A 20,545-nucleotide genomic window follows, 5' to 3' on the forward strand; every position below is an offset into this window, starting at 1 on the left:
TTTCACTCAAGTCCCTTTCCAGGGCAGAGCCCGCCAGAGGACCAAGAAAGGGGAGGAAGGTTTCCCCACCCTTGTCATGGAGGTGGGGATGCTTTGGTGCCAACCCCTCTCCCTTCCACCAGTGGAAGCCAGGAACGACTCCAGGGAAAGGTGTGGGGGGTGGGGGGGGGGGAGGAGGGGAGCAGGGAATGAGGCACTGCAGAGCCAGGTTCATGAGAAGAAGATTGCATTGCTCTGTGTGGGTGGGTGTGGGTGTGTGATCTTGAGCCGCTGTAGCCCTGCGGTGCGTGGGGATCACAGAATCACATGGCCTGTTGGTGTTCCCAAGGGCTGGGTTTTGTCTGGGGGCGTCTTTGATGAGTGACTATTCCCAAAGGTGAAATGGTTGAGAGAGGAGCTCCAGGGGAGGACCAGAGAGACGGGGGTGGGGGTGGAGAGATGCTCAAGCTGCATCACGTGGGCTCCAAACCTATGCCCCACTTCCCTGCAGTTTCCCATCCATCCCTCCAGCAGCAGCCTGCTCTGTCCTGCTCACAGCCCTGCTGTTAGACAAAACAGAAGCTGGGTCAGGAGAGCTGGGCTCCTGTCACTTCTCCAAATACTGCGCAGACTAAATAACGGGGGGAGGGCTGGAAGAGGGGGGAGCATGGCAGGAGGCAAGGTGGACGCCTGGAGAAGCTGTTTGGGTTGGCTCCGCACTGTGGGATCTCTCTGCTAGCAGCACCAGGCAGTGCAGTTATGGGGTTGAGGGAAGGGCCCTTGACACAGAGTCCTGGTTCTTCCCCGTGGCTTGGTAAGTGGGGGCAGTAAAGAGGGGAGGGTTAAGGGAATTAACTCTGGAGGTCTTCTCTGTCCCAGTGGGATCTGAACAGCCCTGCAAATCAGTGGGGCAGAAATTCACTGTGCAGCCAGTATGGTACTGCTACTTCTCCCATCCCCCCTCCCCCCTGTGCATACTATAGGTGCATACTTTACACCCCCATCCCACCCCCTCCCCCTAATTGCCACCCATTAATGTATCTCTCCCATCTTCCCAGCTGGCAGTACATTGTTCTGCTCCGTCCTCTCCTAGGTGCAGCGGGAAGTGAAGTACAGCAGCGTCATGCCTCCTCTCCCCTGACAAGGTGGTTTGAGGGTGCAGCGGGGGAGCATGCCCAAATTATGAAGAGGGGCCTGAATCAGAACTCCTGAGCTATGTTTGGGGACGATTGGCTCCAAATCCAAATGTTGGGCTTGGGTCTAACTCTAGATGGCATCTCCAGCAACACAGCTCCCCAGCAAGCCTCTGCCGCAACCCAGCACTGCCTACCCCCAGAGTGAGGTCTTTGTGCGATGGATCACACTGCATCTCACCTCCTGCAGCATGACCCCCTCTAGACCTTGGGCACGATTATTATGATGGAGATGGACTGATACCCTTTGGGTATGGCACCTTTCGAGTTGGACCTAATCCACAGAGTCCAAGATTCCAGCTAGAGTCTGGGGTATGGAGGGTGGTAGGTCTGAGGTATCCCCGCCGTGAGAGTGAGCGTTCCTGGGTGGATCCTCCCACTATGGGTCACGAGAGGAGCTTGGTTGTAGCTGATCATGCCGAGGGGAAATCCATGGCTCTCCTGGGTGTTGGGGAGAAGCCCAGACTCTCTGCTGGGGCCCTTGGTCTCAGGCAGGGAGCAGGCCCCTCTCCCTTCACCCCACCCCTTTGCTCATCGCAGACACACTGGAGGATTAATGCAAATATTAAAGCTCCCAGCCTGGAGGAATTTGCCTGGGGAAAGTTTTCTGAAACAATAAAAGAGCGAGGGGCCTTGCCAATGTTATTCTGAGATGGGAAAATATTATTGCTGTTTAATAACAGAAAAACACCACGGCCCCTTCCAGGGGGCTGAAGAACCATGAGACCTCTGAGGTCAGGTCCATAGTGGGGGAGGGCTTGGAAGAGCAGCCAGGTATGATGGTGTGGTGGGGCACAGCAGCAAGGCGAGTTGGGTAGCTGGGAGAACCTTGAGCGGTGTTTGGCAGCTGGTTAGCCAGTGACCCCACATGTAAGGCCCAGTCCTGCCTCTGTTGAATTCAATGGTAGTTTTGCTGCACCAGGTGCCCAGCATGGATGTGACTTTGGGGCTGGATTTTCCCTGGGGGAATGGCTCGGTATCTAAGAGTGTGTAGGAGAGCGCGTGCAGCCCATGGCTCTGCCCATTGGGCATCGCTGTTGATGCTGCACCTCCAGCCAGTGGCTGGACAGTAGGATCCACGCCCCTGTCCCAGGTGGCAGCATGGCTTGCTGTATGCGTGCATCCTGTTGATTTGCACAGCCGAGTCCCTGCCCTGGGAATCTCCTGGCCTGCCAGGAGCTGTGCCAGTCTCTGTGGCTCTTTGAAGGCCTGGCAGCAACCACGGGGAGGGAAATCCTGTTGGGCTGAGGAAATTGCAGGGCTATAACTGTGCCCTTTGCAGCAAATGGAAAAGCAAATCTAAGCTGGGAGTCTAGCACTGCTTTGAGATTCAGCACGATGTTGGGGGAGCCTGCAGCTGTTCATCCCTGCCCCTACCAGCAGGTGGTGCTGTGCCAAAGAGGACGCAAAGACCTCTGCTCTGGTGGCGTTAGGTTTGAGGTACCTGCAGAACTCCGCGATGGGTGCAGAAGAGGAGTCCGGTGCAGTTTGTTGGCTGGGCTATCTGTAGTCAACAGAGCCGGCGCCTAGCTCTGGAGACTCTAGGGCAGTTCGCTTTCCCTACCCAGGCTGTATCCCTGGAAGAGAGCACGCCCGTCTGAACGCTCTGTGAGAATGTCCTTGGGAGGCTCAGCAGCCTGGGGGGTCCAGGGAGCATCTTGGGAGGAGGAGGAGGCGGCGTGGGTGGTGTAGAGAAGAAGGGGCCCATGTGCGATCAGACGGGACAAGCAGAAGGACTCAAGCGGTCATTGTGAGAAGGGGAAGGACGCTGGTTTGGAAGGGAGCAGAGTGTTATGTTTTCCATGCACAACACAGCAGCCGTCTGCCAGACTTTCAGCTTGAAGCACTACTATTCCGTACAGCAGTACTAAAACTAGGACTCCATGCCACCAAGTGCTGTACAAACCCATCCCTGGCCCAGAGAGCTCACAGCCTAAATAGGGAGAAGAAAGAGAAACAACTTACCAGCAGGCTTTTAGAATGATACCTCGCAAGGCATACTTTGTACAAAACACATCCTAATTACATGACAGCGGTGAATATTGGGGTGCCAGGGTGTCACAGATGGTTTTGGAAATCTGGACACCCTTTGCTCTGGGAGTTGTAAAGTCAATTTATTTTCCCATTTTTGCCTCTCTCACACCACTTCTCTTCTCCATCTCCCCTCTTCCTCGCTCCTCGCTTTCCTCCTCCTGCAGCTTTGTCCATGCTAAAAGCTGTGGCCAAAAGCTCTGAGTTGGAGCCCGCTGACCTTGCAACACCTTGCATCTGCGCACAACAGCCAGCTTAACTGGGTGCAATGGGGTCTGGGCTGTGGTCTTCAGTTGAGCCACAGTGGTTTCCCCACCCAATGAGGATGGGAAGTCACAAGCATTGCTGTGGCACTGGGGTACCTGGTTGTCCTAACCCCATCCTGCCACGCTCGTTAGCATGAGATCCAGCAGCCCCGTCTGAGCTCTATGGAGTAAGCGCTGCAGGTGTCCGAGAGAACAGCCTTGCAAGGGCCTCAGTGCATGCACACATTCCAACGACTCTGTTGGAAGCAATGCAGCTTTGTGGGCACCTTGGACCATCTCAAGGACAAGGTAGCCAGCCAGCCAGTGCACTCACTGCTGTGGCCTCCTGGGTTGGTGTCAACACACTCTCCATTCTAATCTCTTCCAGTTCCTGCTGCCACTTCCCCTCTCTCCACGGGACCCATCTCTTTTGGCCTTTCCTCTTTCTTTCCAGCTGTCTCCTTGCTGCCCTGCCTCCCACCTGCCCTTGTTGGAGGGATGTGGGTTGTGGTCCCTGGACGGGGTGTCTGGCTGGGTTATAAATGGCTCTGTGTCTCTCTCAGGATCGGGTGACTTTGCCCCCCTTGGCGGAGCCAAGCCGGCTTCTCCTGAGAAATAATTACACAGCCCAGTGCAAATAAGCAAAGAGTCAACTGGAAATAAATGACACAGCTAAAGAAAACAAGCCAGGGGGAACGCTGAGCTCTGCAAATAAACCTCATCAAAGGGAGAAGGGGGAGATTAAGAGGGGCTGAAAGGGGCAGGGCTGAATGAGAAGAGAATGAGGGGAGGAGGGGGAGCTGGAGACTCTACTTATGCTGGGGCTTGACTGTTGTCAGGCCTGTGAGGGACATGTGGTGACCCTCAGCTGTTCCCTGGCCCCCTCCCCTCAGAGTGCTCTAGCATGGAGGCATACCATGGCCTCTGATGGGACATATTGTGCAGTAACCCCTCAAACATCTGCCAGTCCTCCAGAGCCAGCACTGAGTCCTGCGCTAGTGTGCTAAGGGCTGGGGTGTCACCCCCTTGGCTCTGACCCCGGGGAGAGTCTGTTGCAGTCTGTGTGGGCAGGACAGGGCCGTAACCCACGTTGGGCTGTCAGGCTATGGTGATCCCATTGATGTGTAGCGTGTTTGAATGGCGGTCTCCCCGTTATATTCTAATCATGGTCTGACAGGCGTGGGCAGAGGGTCGCCCTGCCTTATAGGGTCTGGCAACGACGCATGAAATATCAGCCCTTTTACTGGAATTAAAACATGGAGGCTATAAAACCCGTTCCAGATATGCGGCAGAGAGGGGCCGTTAGCGGGGATGAGAGCCCAGCGGGGGCTCTTAGGGATTGGGAATGTTAATGGGAAGAGTTGGAGTGGGTGGAGGGAGATGGGGGAGGGCTGCTTGTTCTCCCCCCCACCCTGCTACCCAACCTGGAGGTGCTCATTCGCCAAGGGACGCAGCCAGTGTGGAGATTTGGGCATTGGGGTGGGTTTGGCAGGGGAGAGCTGGGGGACAGGGCTCCAGTCCACCACTCTCCAAAGCTTAGACTGCACCAGCAGTGGGAATGAACCCTCATGTGATCCCAGGGCAGCAGATGACTCCCTTGTTTCTCTGTAGTTGGCCACCGGAGGCGGAGGAGGTAGTTATGTCTGATCAAGATGCATGCACTGTTCCATCTCATTGGCTTCAGGGCTACGGCAGCGGGCTTTGATTGATGCCTGTGGCTCGCACCTGCCCAGTGACTTGGTGTGTTTTACAGTCCCTCTGATGGTGTGGCGGAGTACTGAATGGTTTTCCAGTCACGCCCCAGTGCTAACCACCCTTTTAAACACCTGGGGGCATTGCACATTATTTCCCCTTTTCCCTACAAACTATCCCGAGGCCCTTGTGTTGCAATGCTCCATTGATGGGCTGCAGAAGATCCATCTAAAAATAACACAAGGTGTGGTTGAGTTATAAGGACCTTTCAAAAGCAGCTGAAAGCCATAAAATTCCCTAACTTAAAACAGACAAAGCCAGGCTAAATCCCTCCAAATGGATTGGTTATAGACGAGCAGGCATTGCTCGTGGGCTAATATTCGTTACTCTTTCCCCCTCATGTGTCTTTAAGCACCTAACTCCCATTGGAATAGATAACTCTCAGAAGCAGGGCCAAGGAGCCCTGACCCAGCCATGTTCTAAACCTCCTGACAATGAGGATTAGAATGGAAGTTTTGTGTCAGCAACACAAACAACCGTACTGCTAGTAATTAACACCAAGCCGGGTTCCTTGATTCCAGCCCCTAGCGTCCCTCAGAGCCGAATGACTGGCAGCATGGGTCACTCCACATCATGAATAAGGCATGTGGAGCTGCATTCTCAAACCTCAGTGCGCTTGGTGTGTGTCGACAAGCAGAGCAACTGGGGCGTGTTGGTGGGTAGCTGTGCACAGAATTAGTTGCATGTGAGGCTGTTTAAGAGGAGTGAAAATATTCGTGGGTATCATTGCCCTGCCAGCGTGGGTATTTCTGCCCAAACAAGCCATCAGAATGGAGTGGTGCATCGGCCCCGATTCTGATCTCTGTTTCTCTGGAGCCACACCATTAGAACTCCACTGATTTCTTCCCGGTCTGCACCAGTGTGAACTGAGATCAGAATCTGGGCCCGGGTTGCTAATCAGAGCCCCAGTCTGCAGAATTAGGCCATGCAAATGGTAAATAATGAGACAGAGATATTAACCAAATGCACTCAAAGCTTTGAGGTCCCATCTGGTGAGGAAGTTCAGGCCAGTTTTGATTGTATTTTACCTACTTTGCCTGTCCTGGCTAGCACCATGTTCTCCCTTCTCTTTCCTTCCCCATCCTTGTTTGCTTTAATTGATGTCCTGGTTCACTCCTGATTCAGATCAGAGATCCTGCTACAGCAGGGAAAATAATCTCTCTGGGAAGTCATTGAACTTGGAGGTTGGGGTGGGAAAGGGCAGCCGCTCTCAGAATTGCACAAAACCACAACAGGGGAGAGGCAGAGCCACCTGGGGACTTCAGGGTAAGAGACTGTGGCACTGGATCTGGGCAGTAGTTGGGTGTAAGTTTAATATTCAGTTGGCAGAATCCTAATTTGTCAGGGCTGCTTGGAAAATAGATGTTGAATGCAGGAAACAACGGAGCTTTATCCTCCTGGGTTTCCTTGTGTCCATCTCAATGATCATTACTGTGAAAAATCCTAGTTTCTCCTCCTGATCCAATAGTTCCAGCTGCCCCAGGGGAAGCAGGTGACCAGGATCCCAAGCAAAGGCAGGGGAGGGGGCTGCCTCTGGCCCAGCATCCTCATCAGCCAGCATCAGTGGAACGGCCCCAGGACTTGATGACAAATTACCCCCATCTCCCCTCACCATGCTGGGAGCTTGCTGTCACTGCGGTGAATTATGGCCTCCCACGCTCGGGGCAGGGTCTCAGTTGTCCACTCCAGACTCATATTTTACCATCGCTGTGCAGTGGAACTAATGCTTTACAGGGCTGCCGTGAACCTGGTTGGTGCTCACTGCACACGGAGACCCCAAATTACCACATTTCTCCCCTGCCGGCCTCTGCCCACTAAGGCTGTGACTGCACTAGGCTTTCATGCTGAACATTTCTCTCCTGGTGCTTTGGTTGGGAAGTAGCAGCAGCGGGGGGAGGCCCTAGTGTAGACAGAAAGCCGGTAGTTTAACCACCTTGCTGTCCCGCCCTCCTTACAGTAAGCTTAGCTGATATGGTGGTTACAATGCCTCCTGTACCCTGTCTACACTAGTGCTCTGCTCCCACTGCTGGGAGCAGCAGTGGGCCCTGCATTGTCACCCTCTTCCTGAAGCCAGAAGGGGTCATGGGAGGGTCGCTCTGAGCCCCCCTTCCACCCAGCAAGTGGTGAAGTGTTTGATCCAAGAGAGGAGGTGCTTGGCTTTGCTAAGGGAGGACAGCGGGGTGCAGGACCAGACGTAAGTCCGTCAGTGCTTTGAGATCCCATGGCAAACGCCATGCAAGGCTGGGGGCACGGGGAAAGAGCCTTGAGCTGTCCTGATTCAGCTGCGTTTTTCTCACCTCTACAAGGTGCCAGTCCCACACGCACTCACCATTATCCTGAAGGGTTTCCTCTCCTCTGAGGGTACGTCTATACCCAGCCGCTAGTTCGGCGGCTGGCAATCAAACTTCTGGGTTTGACTTATCGCATCTTGTCTGGACGTGATAAGTCGAACCCGGAAGTTGTCGCCGTCGACTGCGGTACTCCAGCTCGGCGAGAGGAGTACCGCGGAGTCGACGGGGGAGCCTGCCTGCCGCGTGTGGACCGAGGTAAGTTCGAACTAAGGTACTTCGAACTTCAGCTACGTTATTCACGTAGCTGAAGTTGCGTACCTTAGTTCGATTTGGGGGTTTAGTGTAGACCAAGCCTGAGTCACTGGGAGCCATAGGACAGACCCCACCACTGTCACCCTGGAACCTGAGAAATGGTGGCCTCTCCATGGGTACGTGTTATGGGATGGGGCATCCAGCTGACAGCCCTGCTGGGCATGCATCATTTTTTATTATGGCTGAGAACAGCCAAGCTCGCTTCAGGGACAACTAGCTCAGGTCCTGGATGCAAACGGGCCAGTTTATCGATCCACCTCCCTCTCTAAGGCACCCTGCCCACGCCTGCACACCTTACACAAAGGAGCCATTCACGCTTCCCTTTGACATCAGAGTGGGGGGGGGGGGGAGGGAGGGGATTAACGAGCTGGAGGTGGATTTGGTGAAGTCCTGGTTTCACAGTCCTTCTCCACTCCCCTCTCCTCTATCCAGGAGGATTTTCAGTGGCTGAGCGCCCTGAGAAGGGTGTGTGTGTGTGTATCAGTTACACCGCTGGGGATAAAGGGCTTAATGGTCAGTTTATACAGAATTATTGCTGCAGGGGACAGCAAAGTTAAACAAGAAGGAACCATCTTTAAGGAGCTGCCGATGCCTGGAGAACTCTGAAACTCTCCTCTTTGGAGGCACTTCTGCTGGGAAAGCTGGTATTTTCACTCCTGTTCTTCCCTCTTCATTGCCCAGAAACGGGATCTTTGTCTCTTTAGGGTTAACCTGCTCCTGCTGCTTATTCCCCAGACCAATGTCATTATCCACTGCTGGTGACAAAACACCTTGTTGCTGTGGAGACGTCACAGCTGGAGGTTGCTCCAGTTGCTCAATGAGCTTCTGAGGAGCAAAGCTCACATAGGTTAGAGATGAAGAAATCCTGTCTTATGGCCTCAGCTGATGGAGTCATGTGATTAGAGAGACTCATTTTAAAATTAAGGTAAGCTCCTTGCCTCCAGTTATGGAGAGAAGCTTGCAAATGCCAACCTTAAATGCTCAAACACCAGAAGGCAAATGAAAAGTCTCACTGCTTCATTCCAGGTAAAATTCACCCCTATGCTGATTGTCTAAACAATGCATATGCATCTCTTTAATTCCCCAAATGGGTGTAAGTGATGCCTAGGCCTTAGGGGGAATTTCATCCGCAGTGGACAGGCTATGCAGAGAAGGAGGCAGGGCATAAAGTGAATGAGGCAAGGTCCTGTGGCTCATGGCCTTATCTTTGTACTTGCTATTGCCACAGGGTAAATGTGGAGCACATCTGAAATTACCTTAATTTGAACATATATGGGCCCTCAAGGGCTATGCTCGGTGACTCAGGGTTGTGTAGTGAATGTGCCTGTCAATAGCTGCCTCATTCACTACACTGTCTGTGAGGTTGTGTAGTTGAAGACTTTATTGGAATGCATACATACAAAGGGACAAAGCTAAGGTTGCATACAGACAACCTGAATTCTGGCATTTCTTGACTTTTTGCATGATTCACTTTGCAACTTTAATGTTCTTTTAAAACAGCTGTCACATGGAATTTAGATTGGACTGGATAGCAGCAGAGGTCAGGTTAGCTTTAGTCCTTATCCAGAACTAGCGCTGGCTATGTGGGAAGAGAAAAATCAAGCAGAGATTTGGGTGCAGCTGGGTCTCAGGTTTATGGGGACCTTTAGTTGATGCCTTTAGGCGTGGTATTAAGAGACAGAATTGGGGATTTGCTGAACAGGTCTAAGTTGGCTGGAGGCCTCCAGAGAACTGACGTGCCACTGCCAATGGCTGTAACTCCCCCAGAAAAATCCTCTACTGATAACTTGGTTCTCAGTCATGGATCCTCCCCAACTCCCCCGTCAGCTGGTGGTGAACTAGTGTGAATGGGACTGAATCATTGCCAGCATAGTCACAGAGAATGTGGGGGAGCCTGGATGGGCTCTTCTGAACCTCTCTCTGCTCCGCTTGTTCCAAAGTCCTGCGTGGGAACTCGGGGAGACCTTTTGTTGGGCGTTATGACTTTGGAGACTCTTAATGTGAAGTTCTTCCCCAGACAGAACAATCCTGCTGGCTCCCTTCCCAAGCTGCTGGTGCAGGAAGGTGGCCTGTTGCTGCTCCAGTGTGTCCTGAGCTGACCGGGAATAACTGAGAATCAAGGAGAGAGAGGCTGGAAACCAGCACCTCGGTCTCCTGAGCCCAGGGCCTGGTGCCAAGATGCTGCTCTCTCAGTTTATCTAATTGTAGATATACGCACGGCTCAGCGGAGACAGGCCTCCAATAACAGTCTCCCTGCCCCCGCCCCGAGCTGGAGAGTGCCAGCTGAGATTCTGTGAAGGTCACTCGGCGTCACAATCTGCACCCCTTTCTTCACCCCTGCCCCCCGTTGAGAGCAGGTGTGCCACTGTTACACGTGCTCTTCAGCTGCCAGGACCTGTCCCTCCAATCCCCTGCCTGCAGTGGGTGGCAGAAAAATGACAGGAAAACTCCAGGGAGCAGGACATGATCTGCCCCAGGCAGTATCAGTGTGGCATAGTGGTGACGCCAACTCAGCTTTCCATTGACGTGCTACATGTCAGTCTTGCCCTGCCTTCTCTGACTCCTCTACTCAACCTCTCCCTGCTCTCTCCAGCTCCTCTTCCCCCTTCATTCTTCCAGCTCCCACCTCTGCTTCTTATCCATCATTCCTTCCCATATCCCCATATCCCATATGCCCCATATCCCAGAGGATGGAGTGTACAGAGACTGTAAGCCACGTATTCACAGTGAGTTTGCCCAGTCCGTGGAACACCCCATCATACCAAACGCAGCCTGTTCCCCTTCCTGTGTCCTGGAGGGAATAAGGACTAGCGGAGGACTGGAAAATCGCCATCTGACTGTGGATTCCCTCGGGGTGCTGCCAGCTTGCTGTGAAGCCACTGGGCCAAAGGAGCAGAATGAGAAGGAGGGCGGGGTTAGGAGAAGACCTTCAAGTCTCCCGGGAGCACCCCTGCTCCATTCCTTCTGTGCTTCAGGTTCCAGCGTAGGTTCTTGTGGACGGCTGGGGTTGTTACATAGCAATATGTGTCCACGGCGTTCTGAATGCTCTCTAGCCGGCGTCCCAATTGCCGTACTTCTTGGTACAGGAAATGCCTGGTCAACTAGGATCCTTAATGGGAAGCTGGCTAGGTCTGTCTTTGGCAAGTGGCTCGTTTGTGGCAAACCTCAAGTCTCTGTCTTTCCTTCCGCAGTCCGAATTCCCGGTGCACCACAGGCTCCAGATGCCTAATCTCTAGGATGCTGGTTTCTTCACTCAGTATGCAAAAGGAATGCACTGGGGAGCCCATGCAAGGCAGCACAGAACAGAGCAGGGCCTTCTGCCTCCACTCCATCCCCCAGCTGCTCCAACACAGGGACAAGAACGCCCCATCAGGATTGCGCTGAGCTCTAGCTGGGAACAGGAGCATTCGCTTTTATTGTGCTGTAGTTTTGCATGAGCGAGGTTCTGTTCAGTGAATGTGTCTGAATATACACAGGGAGGTTTATCTATCTAATCTGTCTTTAAACTGGAGCCTAGGCATGTCTCATCCAATCCCCAACTAGTATGTTAGTTACTTCCTTTGACTGGCACACACGTGATAGTGCCACGGCAACAGAAGATGCCTGTGTGTCTAAGGAGGTGGCAGATCCTGGGAGGTGTTATCCTGACCTGGAGGGCGAGGGACTGAGGAGTAGGGCAATTCCTCCCGGGAGGAGTCAGGGCTGGGGGCACATTCCTAGGGCATGCCAGTGCTCTCGGTCACTAGGGGGTGCTGCAAGGGGCGGGATTTATGGCCCTGGTAAGGTTAATACGTAAGTGTGCACAGGACAGATGCCCTGCATGTGTAGCTCTGAGTTGTGTGTGTAGGGTTGTGTGTGAATTGTATCTTCTTGCCTGATGTATGGGAGCAGTGTGGGGCTGGCAGCAGTGGGCATGTGGGTTTATACCGAGTAGGCAATTCCTTTCTCCATTCCCCCCGCCCCAGGCAGCCCATTACCCCTTTTTTGGTGCATTGTCGTCTTCTCCCCTTCACAATGGTCTCCTCACACTCCTGGCCTGCAGAGCCTCTTCCCAGCAGCCCCTGGGGTTGTCCTGTGCTCTGGGCTGTCTGCAGAGGGAAGTTTAATTGCTGACGCACTGACAGACTCTTTATAGGACATTTATCTTCAGGGCTTTTATCAGCAGTAAATTTCCCTCCTGTCCTCACTCCCGGTTGACGATGGCTCCGTCCAGCTCCTGCCGCTAAGTGCGGTGAGCGCTCCCAGCTGCATCGAGGGCCTGGTGCTCTGGGCTGGACGTGAAACTAACAAAGGGTCAACCTCAAAGGGTCGGGAGAACCCCCAAGGGCAGGGCCTTATGCGAAGCTCTCAGGGCTGCAAACACAGGCTGGCCATGCCTTTGACATGGCCTTCTGCTGCTCCCAGTCCTGGCAGGAGTTGGACCCAAATGGCTCAAGTGTAGCTGGAGTTTTGGGGTCAAGCCTCAGAACAATTCTCACTTGATCCAACTCGGTTCGCCTCTCCCAGTCAGGGATGCCCTGGCAAGAGAAAGCATCTCCAGCTGCAGTGCAGCAATAGCCAACGACAGCAGCCTAAAGGGACCTTAAAATGGACAGAAACAGCCCTGGAAATAGGGTAGAGCTGGGGTGAGGGGTCTACACTAGCCTTCTCCCAGCCTCCAGCACAGGTGGCAAATTGGGGGCATGCCAAGGTATGGCCTGAGTGCATTACACTACGGCTGTTCTCTACTGTTTAGGGCACACAGTGGGCTGGGGGAAACAGAGAGTACGTTAGAGCAACCCTGAGGCTGTCGTACTTTGTTATAATGGAGCTTCCCAGGGGGTAAGTGAGCTGGGCATGATTGTGCTGGTTTTGCAGACATATTAGAGTTGGGGATCTGCGCTGTGTCCCCCCATCTCCACCCCTCATGTGCTGTGACATCACTAGTAGATTCTCCTTGTTCTTTGCCTTCAGATCTTTTGGCTGCTAACCGCTCAAAGCTGTTCCTCGGCCACCGGGGCTTCCCAGATTTCCGCTCCCTGTATCTGGATGAATACCGCGACCGGCTCTTTGTCGGGGGAAAAGATGCACTCTACTCTCTGTGGCTGGATCAGCCCAGCATGGATGCCAAGGAGGTAACACCTAATTTCTCCACACCTGTGTGGGTGAGCAGGGCGGCGCCATTCCACACAGCGCACATAATGCACGTGACACAGGGCTGGGCTGGCGTGGACGGGCCAGGTGTGGTGGCCAAAGACTGGGTCAGGGATCGGGACTGAGGTGCACCAGCAGAGCTGTGGGGTGGCTAGAACTGGAATAAGAGGGGGCATGCAGGTCAGGAGCAGTGGCAGGGATCTTCCAGGAGCACTGGACCTTGGGCAGAGCTCATTAAAGAGGGGCCGGAAACATTACACCCAATGGAATTTGGGTGCATGTATGGGAAGGCATGCAGCCTGCAGGGGTTAGCCTGCAACGAACTGTAATGAGCAGCATGGAAGGACAGGCCTTGCGGCCACACTGCTGGCAATCAATGGAACCCTTAGGATGAATCAGCCCATTCGATGACTGGGCCAAAGGTAAAACCAGTGCAAGTGGGGATGGAAAACAAGAAAGTGGGGACATTGGGGCAGGCAATTCTGAAATGCCATGGCGAGATCCTGGCCCCAGTGAAGCCAATAGAAGCTTTGCCCTTGACTTCAGTGGGCCCAGGATTGCACCCCACCAGTCTTTCAGTCTGCCTTGGAGGCACAGCAGGGTGGTGGCTGGTGGCCCTGCTTTGTGCCTGGGTTTCGATGGATATCCAGGGGGTCTCCTGCCCACATGGGCATCCCCTGCCTCCTGTCACTGTTCTCATTGGTTTAGGTTGGGTCTAGTAGTGTTTAGGGCTGTGGTTTTCCAAAGCGCTCAGCCTTGGCCTAGCTTGGCTTCCGTCAGACTCCATGGTAAAACTCCCTGACGTCAATGTGAGCAGAGGTAGGTCACTTTGGGAAACCCACCCTCAATGCACAGTGATGTGCCAGTTCTTCCCTGACTCTCCCTTTGCTGCCGAGTGCGTGCCCTGCCTCCCATGCTGCAGATTTCCCTATGCTGGGGGTCCCCGAATTCCAGTCTCTGAAATTCCCCAGACTTTACAGCGTGGGCTCATTGCTTTTAATGCGCGATGGATCCCTCTCCCACATGGCTCTGTGGCGCTGCTTCCCTTGATGCTCTGTCCCTACTGAGCTTTGACTGGCGTGTTGGGTTAGATCTCCACAGAGCCCGCTGAGTGTAAGCTGGATCAAAGGGTCTCAGCTGTTCTCCCAGGTTCCCCCCCAGAGGGGAACGGGGGGCTTGTGACCCAGCCCAACCCCATCTCCTCCCCTGGAGCAGATCCTTGGACCATAACCAAAATGTATGCCTCCCCCCTCTGTCCCTGAACCCCCTCTTGAAGACCTGCTGACAGGAGTGTGGTGAGGCCTATCAGCCAGCATGCTCTCCTACACATGGGGGGACTGGAGGAAACCTCCCCATCAGTCAGCGTATGAGTTCCCTTCCCCACTCCTGTAAGAAACAGAGCAAGAGGGAGGGTTCCCAAGGGAAGTCAGTGTAATTGGATCTCATTTCCTCCTCTTCCTGTGAGCCCGGGGCCTGACACACATTGAATTATGAGCCATAGGCGTCTGCCATTGGCAACCCAGCTACGTCCACTGTTTTCAACCATGTTATGAGAATAAATAAATAGCCGCTACCTTATCGTGGTGACTCCCCCACAGCTAAGTGGGCTGAAGGCATTTTTGGACGGAAGCAGGATTGTTTTAACAGCCCAGGGGCCGTGGTCTCTGCTAATAGACATAAAATAATGTCGTTAACTGAGACTCCTGCTCCCACCCTCCCTGTGCCCCACCGGGCTCTCACCTCATGAGTTCTGATCTGTCCCTCTCTCAGCCGATGAGTAGATGAAGTCCTTATTTATTGCCTTGTGTATCTTTATCTCCACTGTAGGGGGACTTATTGCATTCTCCTTTTCGTGCGTATGGCTCTGCACTTCCAGGCCAGGCATGGAGGCTAATGTGACACACTGCAGAGAGACAGGCTGTTCCAGCCCTTTTAGAAGCCAGTTTCACAAGAGAGACTGTTCTCATGAGATTTCCAGCTCCCGTCTGCAGACTGAAGAGTTCTGGATGGCTGGGGTAGTGGGTGGATAATCAGCTGAGCCTTTGGGTGTATGATCCGAATCGAACCCTTCCCTAGGGATGGAAGAGAGCTGGTGCCCACTTGGGAAGTTTGGCTCCCAATTGGATCCACATATGAACTGCCCCGGAGTCCAGGGATGTTTTGGGGGTTCTGTTACAGCTCGCTCTAGGGAGAGATCTGAACTGGGTAGCTGAGGTCCAGGTTTGGGTCTGAACTTCTCTGCAGCCATCAAGAGGTCAAACAAGCCTGGCGTTATGATCAGTGCTGGCGTACTCCTCTGTCTACAGAGCGCTGATGCAACCAGTAACTCATCAGGCATAACTTAGCCAATTCTCCTCTGGCTCCTAGGGGCACAGAAGGAGGCCAATGTGAGGGCGGAACCCCCAGAACCTGACTTTTGGGACATGGGGATGGGTAGTGCCATCCTCGTAGGTACAGACTTAGTCTGTAAATGGAGCAGTATGCTGGGGCAGGGAGATCAGTGAGTAAGCATGGAGCGAATCCCTCCTTCGCCCCAGGGAAAGATGATGCACATGAGTAAGAGATGGAGCCTGTTGATGGGACAGTCTGATCAGAAGCCCAGGAGGGCATGGAGACAGAGACCCACCAGTGCAGCACTTGTTAGTGTCATCTTCAGGCTGGTGTCCATTTGTGATGCAGCCTGACCATCCGAGGCTGGGGTTGCCAGGCCCTTGTCCAGAGGCTAAGCACATGCCTGGTCCACAGAGTGCCTGGTCATTGCTGATCCAGGTATCAGGATCCTCCAGGTCCTTCCAAACCTGGTCTCCTCCAAATCAGTGCCAGGGAATGACACCGCAGGCAGGTAGCGGGGAAGGAGAGGCAGCGCTTTGCATTTCAGTGACTCAGATAGGCAGTTTGAAGGGGAGAAGTTGGTGGCAGCAATGCAATCGCAGGGAGGAACCCCACCCCTGCCAGGTGCAGTGCACGTTCCTGCAAGGAGACCCGGGCATCTGGATTCCCTGCTAGGCAGGGCTAACTCCCCTCTACTGTGCTCGAGCTCATCTGCCACATAGAATTACATGGCAGGTCATCAGGCCAGTCTGGACACCCCTGTCCACTCCTGAGGGCTGCATCTGAATCCCTGAGCCCACAGGAAACGGCAGGGTGGGGAGGGAAGATGGCTCAGACTAGAGACTGCAGAGCAATCCAGGCCCATAGCCCCACATTGAAAGGTGTTGGGTCTTGGCCTGGTAACTGGGCTCCCATTCCCACTTCCCCCTCGGGCGTGTGGGGTTCTCCTAATCCAACAGCTCTCTTTGCCTGTCCTATAGCAGGGCTGTTAGCACAGGGGATTCCTGCCTGAGGACAGTGACCGCAGCAGCTTGGAAACCCTGTCAGGCCAAGCTGAGAGCTGGAGCGGCCCCCACAGCCTTGCCTCGGTGACTGTGTGCAGCAGAGAAGGGAAATTCAGTGTCTCTGTAATGACACAGAGAAAAGGTCAAGGGTTGCCCTCTATCTGAGCGGTGGAGGCACCCACGAGGGTGCCAGCAGGGGGAAGATGCGTCTGCCTCACCCATCAGGCACCCACCTCGTCACACACACATGCTCTCTCTCTGACTCACCAGTACGCGCACATCACTACACACACAGACCCTGCAAGGAAAGACATGCCCCCCCACTCTGACACGCTCCCACCACGCACAAAGCCTCCGTTCGGACGCGTCCAGCCCTTTGCCACAAACACAGGGTTCTGATGCAAACACACAGTCGCAGGCACTCAGAGCAGATGCGGGATTCATACGGTCACGCCTCACCTCAAGATGCTCCTGCTTCACACCTGGGCCCCGCTCACCCACACACCGCAAACCCGTATGTCAGAGACACACACGGACACTTTTCTGAGGCTCAGACAGGCTCTTTCTGGGGTGCAGTATGGCACAGCGGTTAGCAGTGAGACTGGGGAGCTAGGACTCCTGGGTTCTATGCCCAGATCTGTCACTGACTTGCTGTGGGGCTTGGCACATGTGTAAAACAGGGGCAGCAGTGCCCTACTTTGGATAACAAGCACGGTGTAAATGGAGACTGCTGTTGTTATTACAGCACTGAATTGTGCTACTGAAGCTCCAAGCCAGGCTAGTATTCCAGGTGGTTTAATTATCCCTTAGCACTCTGGGGGCAGGGGACTAAACTGGGTCTTGAAAAATCTGGCTCTGTTCCCAGCTCTGCCACTGTTCTGCTGGGGGACCTGGGACGAGTCACAGCCCCACCTCGCACCTCAGTTTCCCCACATGTAGACTGGGGAGTAATGAAACTGACTCATCTTTGTAAATCAGTCTTTCAATCTTTTGAGCCCAAGAGATGAAACACATCATGTAAGGGGCTTTCTAAGCGACTTAGCCCTCTCGGTTCAGCTGGTGTCTTTGCTCGCTGTAATTTTGGCTTTATTTGGACAAATAGCAAAAGATAAACCGCGCTGTATGTCTCTAGCTCTAGAGCTGTGGCTGTGAGGGGGTGAGACCACCCCTGGGGGGTCGGGAAGATCAGCAGGGACTCTCATCTAAAAAAATGAATATGTTTCTCATTTATCCAGATTCCTGTGCCAAGCAGCATCAGTGAGGTCACTGTAAGACAAACTTTCAAAGCCCTCGGTGGCTAGGATAACTATCTGCTAGGGTTACAGACAAAGGGTGGAAGAATGATTCTAGTTATGCCAGTGTAAATCTGGGATCCTTCCACTAAAGCCAAGCTTACACTTGTGGAAGTGAAAGTAAATTCTGATCAAAAATTGGGGAAGGGGGGCTGGGACCGCAAAGTTAGAATAGCAGCGGGGGTTGCAGGTCAGGATTGGGGTGCACTGGGGAGGGAACTCTGCCCACTCACTGCCCACTCCTTAATGTTTACGAGCAGTGAGACTCTTCCATCGGCTGTCAGGGAAGATTAAGCTGTGAAGAGCTTTTGTTTCCTAATACACTGCCCCAATCCAGAAATCAAAGCCATCTGGAGGAGGCCAAATGCCCTGGGGTCCTAACATCCCTGATTCTTTTAGGCCGATTGCTTGGAGGAAGTGGATTCCTAAGGGGTTCTGCCCCCAAAATCTTCCCCTCGTCCCAGTTCCCTCCGTCCCCCCTTGCTTGTGTCCCCAGAGTGACTTGGCCTCAGGTTCCTGTCTTCTGTTTCAGATTTACTGGCCACCTCTCCCTGGGCAGAAGGAGGAGTGTTTTCAGAAGGGGAAGGACCCAACGGTAAGTCACCCTGTTCCTCCTAAAATCTCCTGATGGGGTTGATCTGGATTTCACCTCGGCTCTGTTGACTTCTTTTTCCATGCACTTCTAGCTGTCAAAGAAGGCGATAAAGGGGTTGTTTATGTCTCTCTCTCTTGGCCCCCTTCTCCCATAACACTCCCTCCCATTTCCAGGGATGGAGCTGTCCTGTTCTGGGCCCTTTTCCTGCATCCTTGACTTACCAGCTGTCAAGGCCTATATGCTGAGTGAGCCCCAGCAGATCTCAGCTCCTGCTTGGCCCCTTCTCTAACTGACTCTGCCTGGTCACTAAACAATGATCGGACCGCCCTAGCAGGATTCACCTCACCCCTTGTGTGTTATAGCCCTTCTCGTCCTTTCTGAGCGGCTGCGGCTTCGGGGGCGGAGTCACTGTGTTATGTGCCTGACTGCAGACTGTAACAAGCAGTTGACAACTAGGCCTTGTCTTGGGTTTGTGCAGTTGAAGAGGCAGTGTTTGTTTCTATATTCGGGGATGTGGTTCCCCTTCCCATAGGTAGGGGACATGGCTGGGGGATAGTGCATAGAACCTGGATGGTGTAGTCACAGCTCACCGCGTGTGACCTCAGACAAGTCGCTTTGCCTTTCTGTGCTCACATTGAGGTTCTTATATGATCCCTCTCACTGTCACATCTGGGCTCTTCACCAACATTAATGGATTGATCCTCACAAAGCCCCTTCGAGGCGGGGAAAGATTATTCTCCCCATGTTATAGATGGGGAAATGGAGGCACAGAGAGACTAAGTGACTAGCTCAGGGTCACACAAGGAGCCAGGAACTGAACTCAGATCTCCTCAATCCCAGTCTAGGGCTTTAACTACAGAACTGGCAGCAGAACAGTTTGGAACTGTATACGTGGAAAGCAGTTTGCTTAGTGAATGCAGAGTAGAAGCCAGTCTTTGGATGTGTCTACACTGCGGTCGGGAGATCTGATTGCAGCCTGCGTAGATATACCTGAGCTGGCTTTGAGCTTACACATGCTGCAGTCACATTTCCTGACTACAGTGTGGGCACACCGTTTGAACTGGTAGCTTTCCACACCTTCCATACACGCACGCAGACTGCAAATACCATAGCATGAGCTGGGGCATTCTCTGCTGCGGGTAGTTTTGGTGTCTCCCCATCAGAACAGCTGTGCATGAGATGGTGAGTGGTCTTGGCTGGGGAGATGGGGGTGGGGTGTAGTATACTGAACCAGCACAGGGAGCGGACTAAATCTCCTCTCACCCGCTGGCCCTGGGGCGTGATGTGCATTGCATGCTTAAATCTTGATCCAAAGCCCATTGAGGTCAATAGGAGCCTTTCCATTGGCTTCAGTGGCCTTTGGCTCCTGGCCAGAAGGAGCAGTACATGGTCCTTAGTGAGCAACAAGGAGCTGGTGGGCAAGGCTGAATTATTTGCTGGAGGGTGTTTGACAGATTTCAGTTCCCTGACTCTTCCCCCTGCTCCTTACAAATGGTTATTTTAAAACCACGATTTGAGACCATGGAGGGAGCGAGGGGGCAGGAGAACCCCTTGTTGATAGTCCATCCCAAAGTTAATTGCTCCCAGGAGTGGCTGTCACTCAGTTTGGCCTCCACATGTTTATTTTGCAAGCTTTCACCAGCGGATCCAGGCCCTGGGGCGCCCTTTCTCCATTCCCCTAGCCCTTGCTATTTGAGAGACTTTTACCGAGGAAAAATAAACAGCAGAGAGGCTGAGAAACCAACAGTTGGACCACAAAGAGGTTGGCTCAGCATCTGTGTACTCAGCAGAACAGGGAGATCGGGGCTCCTGCCATCTTGGAATGGAGCATGTGGCTGTTAGTTCTGACATTGGCTTCATGGAATTCACCAGCCACTAGCAGCTCCAGATAAGCCAGGCTCATCCGATCTGACTGCTGCTTGTACTGATGGAGTTAAAAATACTTCCATCTTCCCAGTGATGATCATGCTGGGAGTGGATGAGTCAGGTGTTTTGTGTTAAAAATATCAGCATTGCCTTGGATTTGTCGTTTGTGTGGGGTTAACTCTTTCCACTAGCTTCACAGGCAGGCACATCAAAGGCCTGCTACTGCTCCCCTCTTGCGTTTGCCCAGGATTTACACGTGTTTATCCATTTCCCCTGTATTCCCTACTCACCAATCCACAGTTCATGTTTTCTTTTCACTGCTGCAGTTTCCTTATAGTTTTGTTCTTCTCATCAGCTTCTGGCTGCTTTTCTCCCTGTTCGGCAGGGGTTCTGGGGCTGAAACAGAACCCAGTCTAGTCTGGGGTCTGCTGCTGGTAACAAGAAGATGCGAGGCTCTGAAAGGCTGGAGGGTCGGTTCTGAGAATCCCTCAGAGTTTCAGATCCATATCCAAATGATCTGA

General features: G+C 53.3%; 1 protein-coding gene across 3 annotated transcripts in view; it reads left to right on the forward strand.

Moving 5' to 3' along the window:
* The window catches only part of SEMA3G (semaphorin 3G), a 62,280-nt gene that overhangs the window by 10,561 nt on the left and 31,174 nt on the right, over positions 1-20,545 (forward strand). For all 3 annotated transcript variants that reach the window (XM_005285257.5, XM_042861782.2, XM_042861781.2), the window contains exons 2-3: positions 12,757-12,917; positions 18,096-18,158. In XM_005285257.5, coding sequence (XP_005285314.2) covers positions 12,757-12,917; positions 18,096-18,158 — 224 coding nt within the window. The remainder of the gene's footprint in view (positions 1-12,756; positions 12,918-18,095; positions 18,159-20,545) is intronic.

Source organism: Chrysemys picta, chromosome 7 (assembly GCF_011386835.1).
Source record: "Chrysemys picta bellii isolate R12L10 chromosome 7, ASM1138683v2, whole genome shotgun sequence".
Taxonomy (NCBI): Eukaryota; Metazoa; Chordata; order Testudines; family Emydidae; genus Chrysemys; species Chrysemys picta.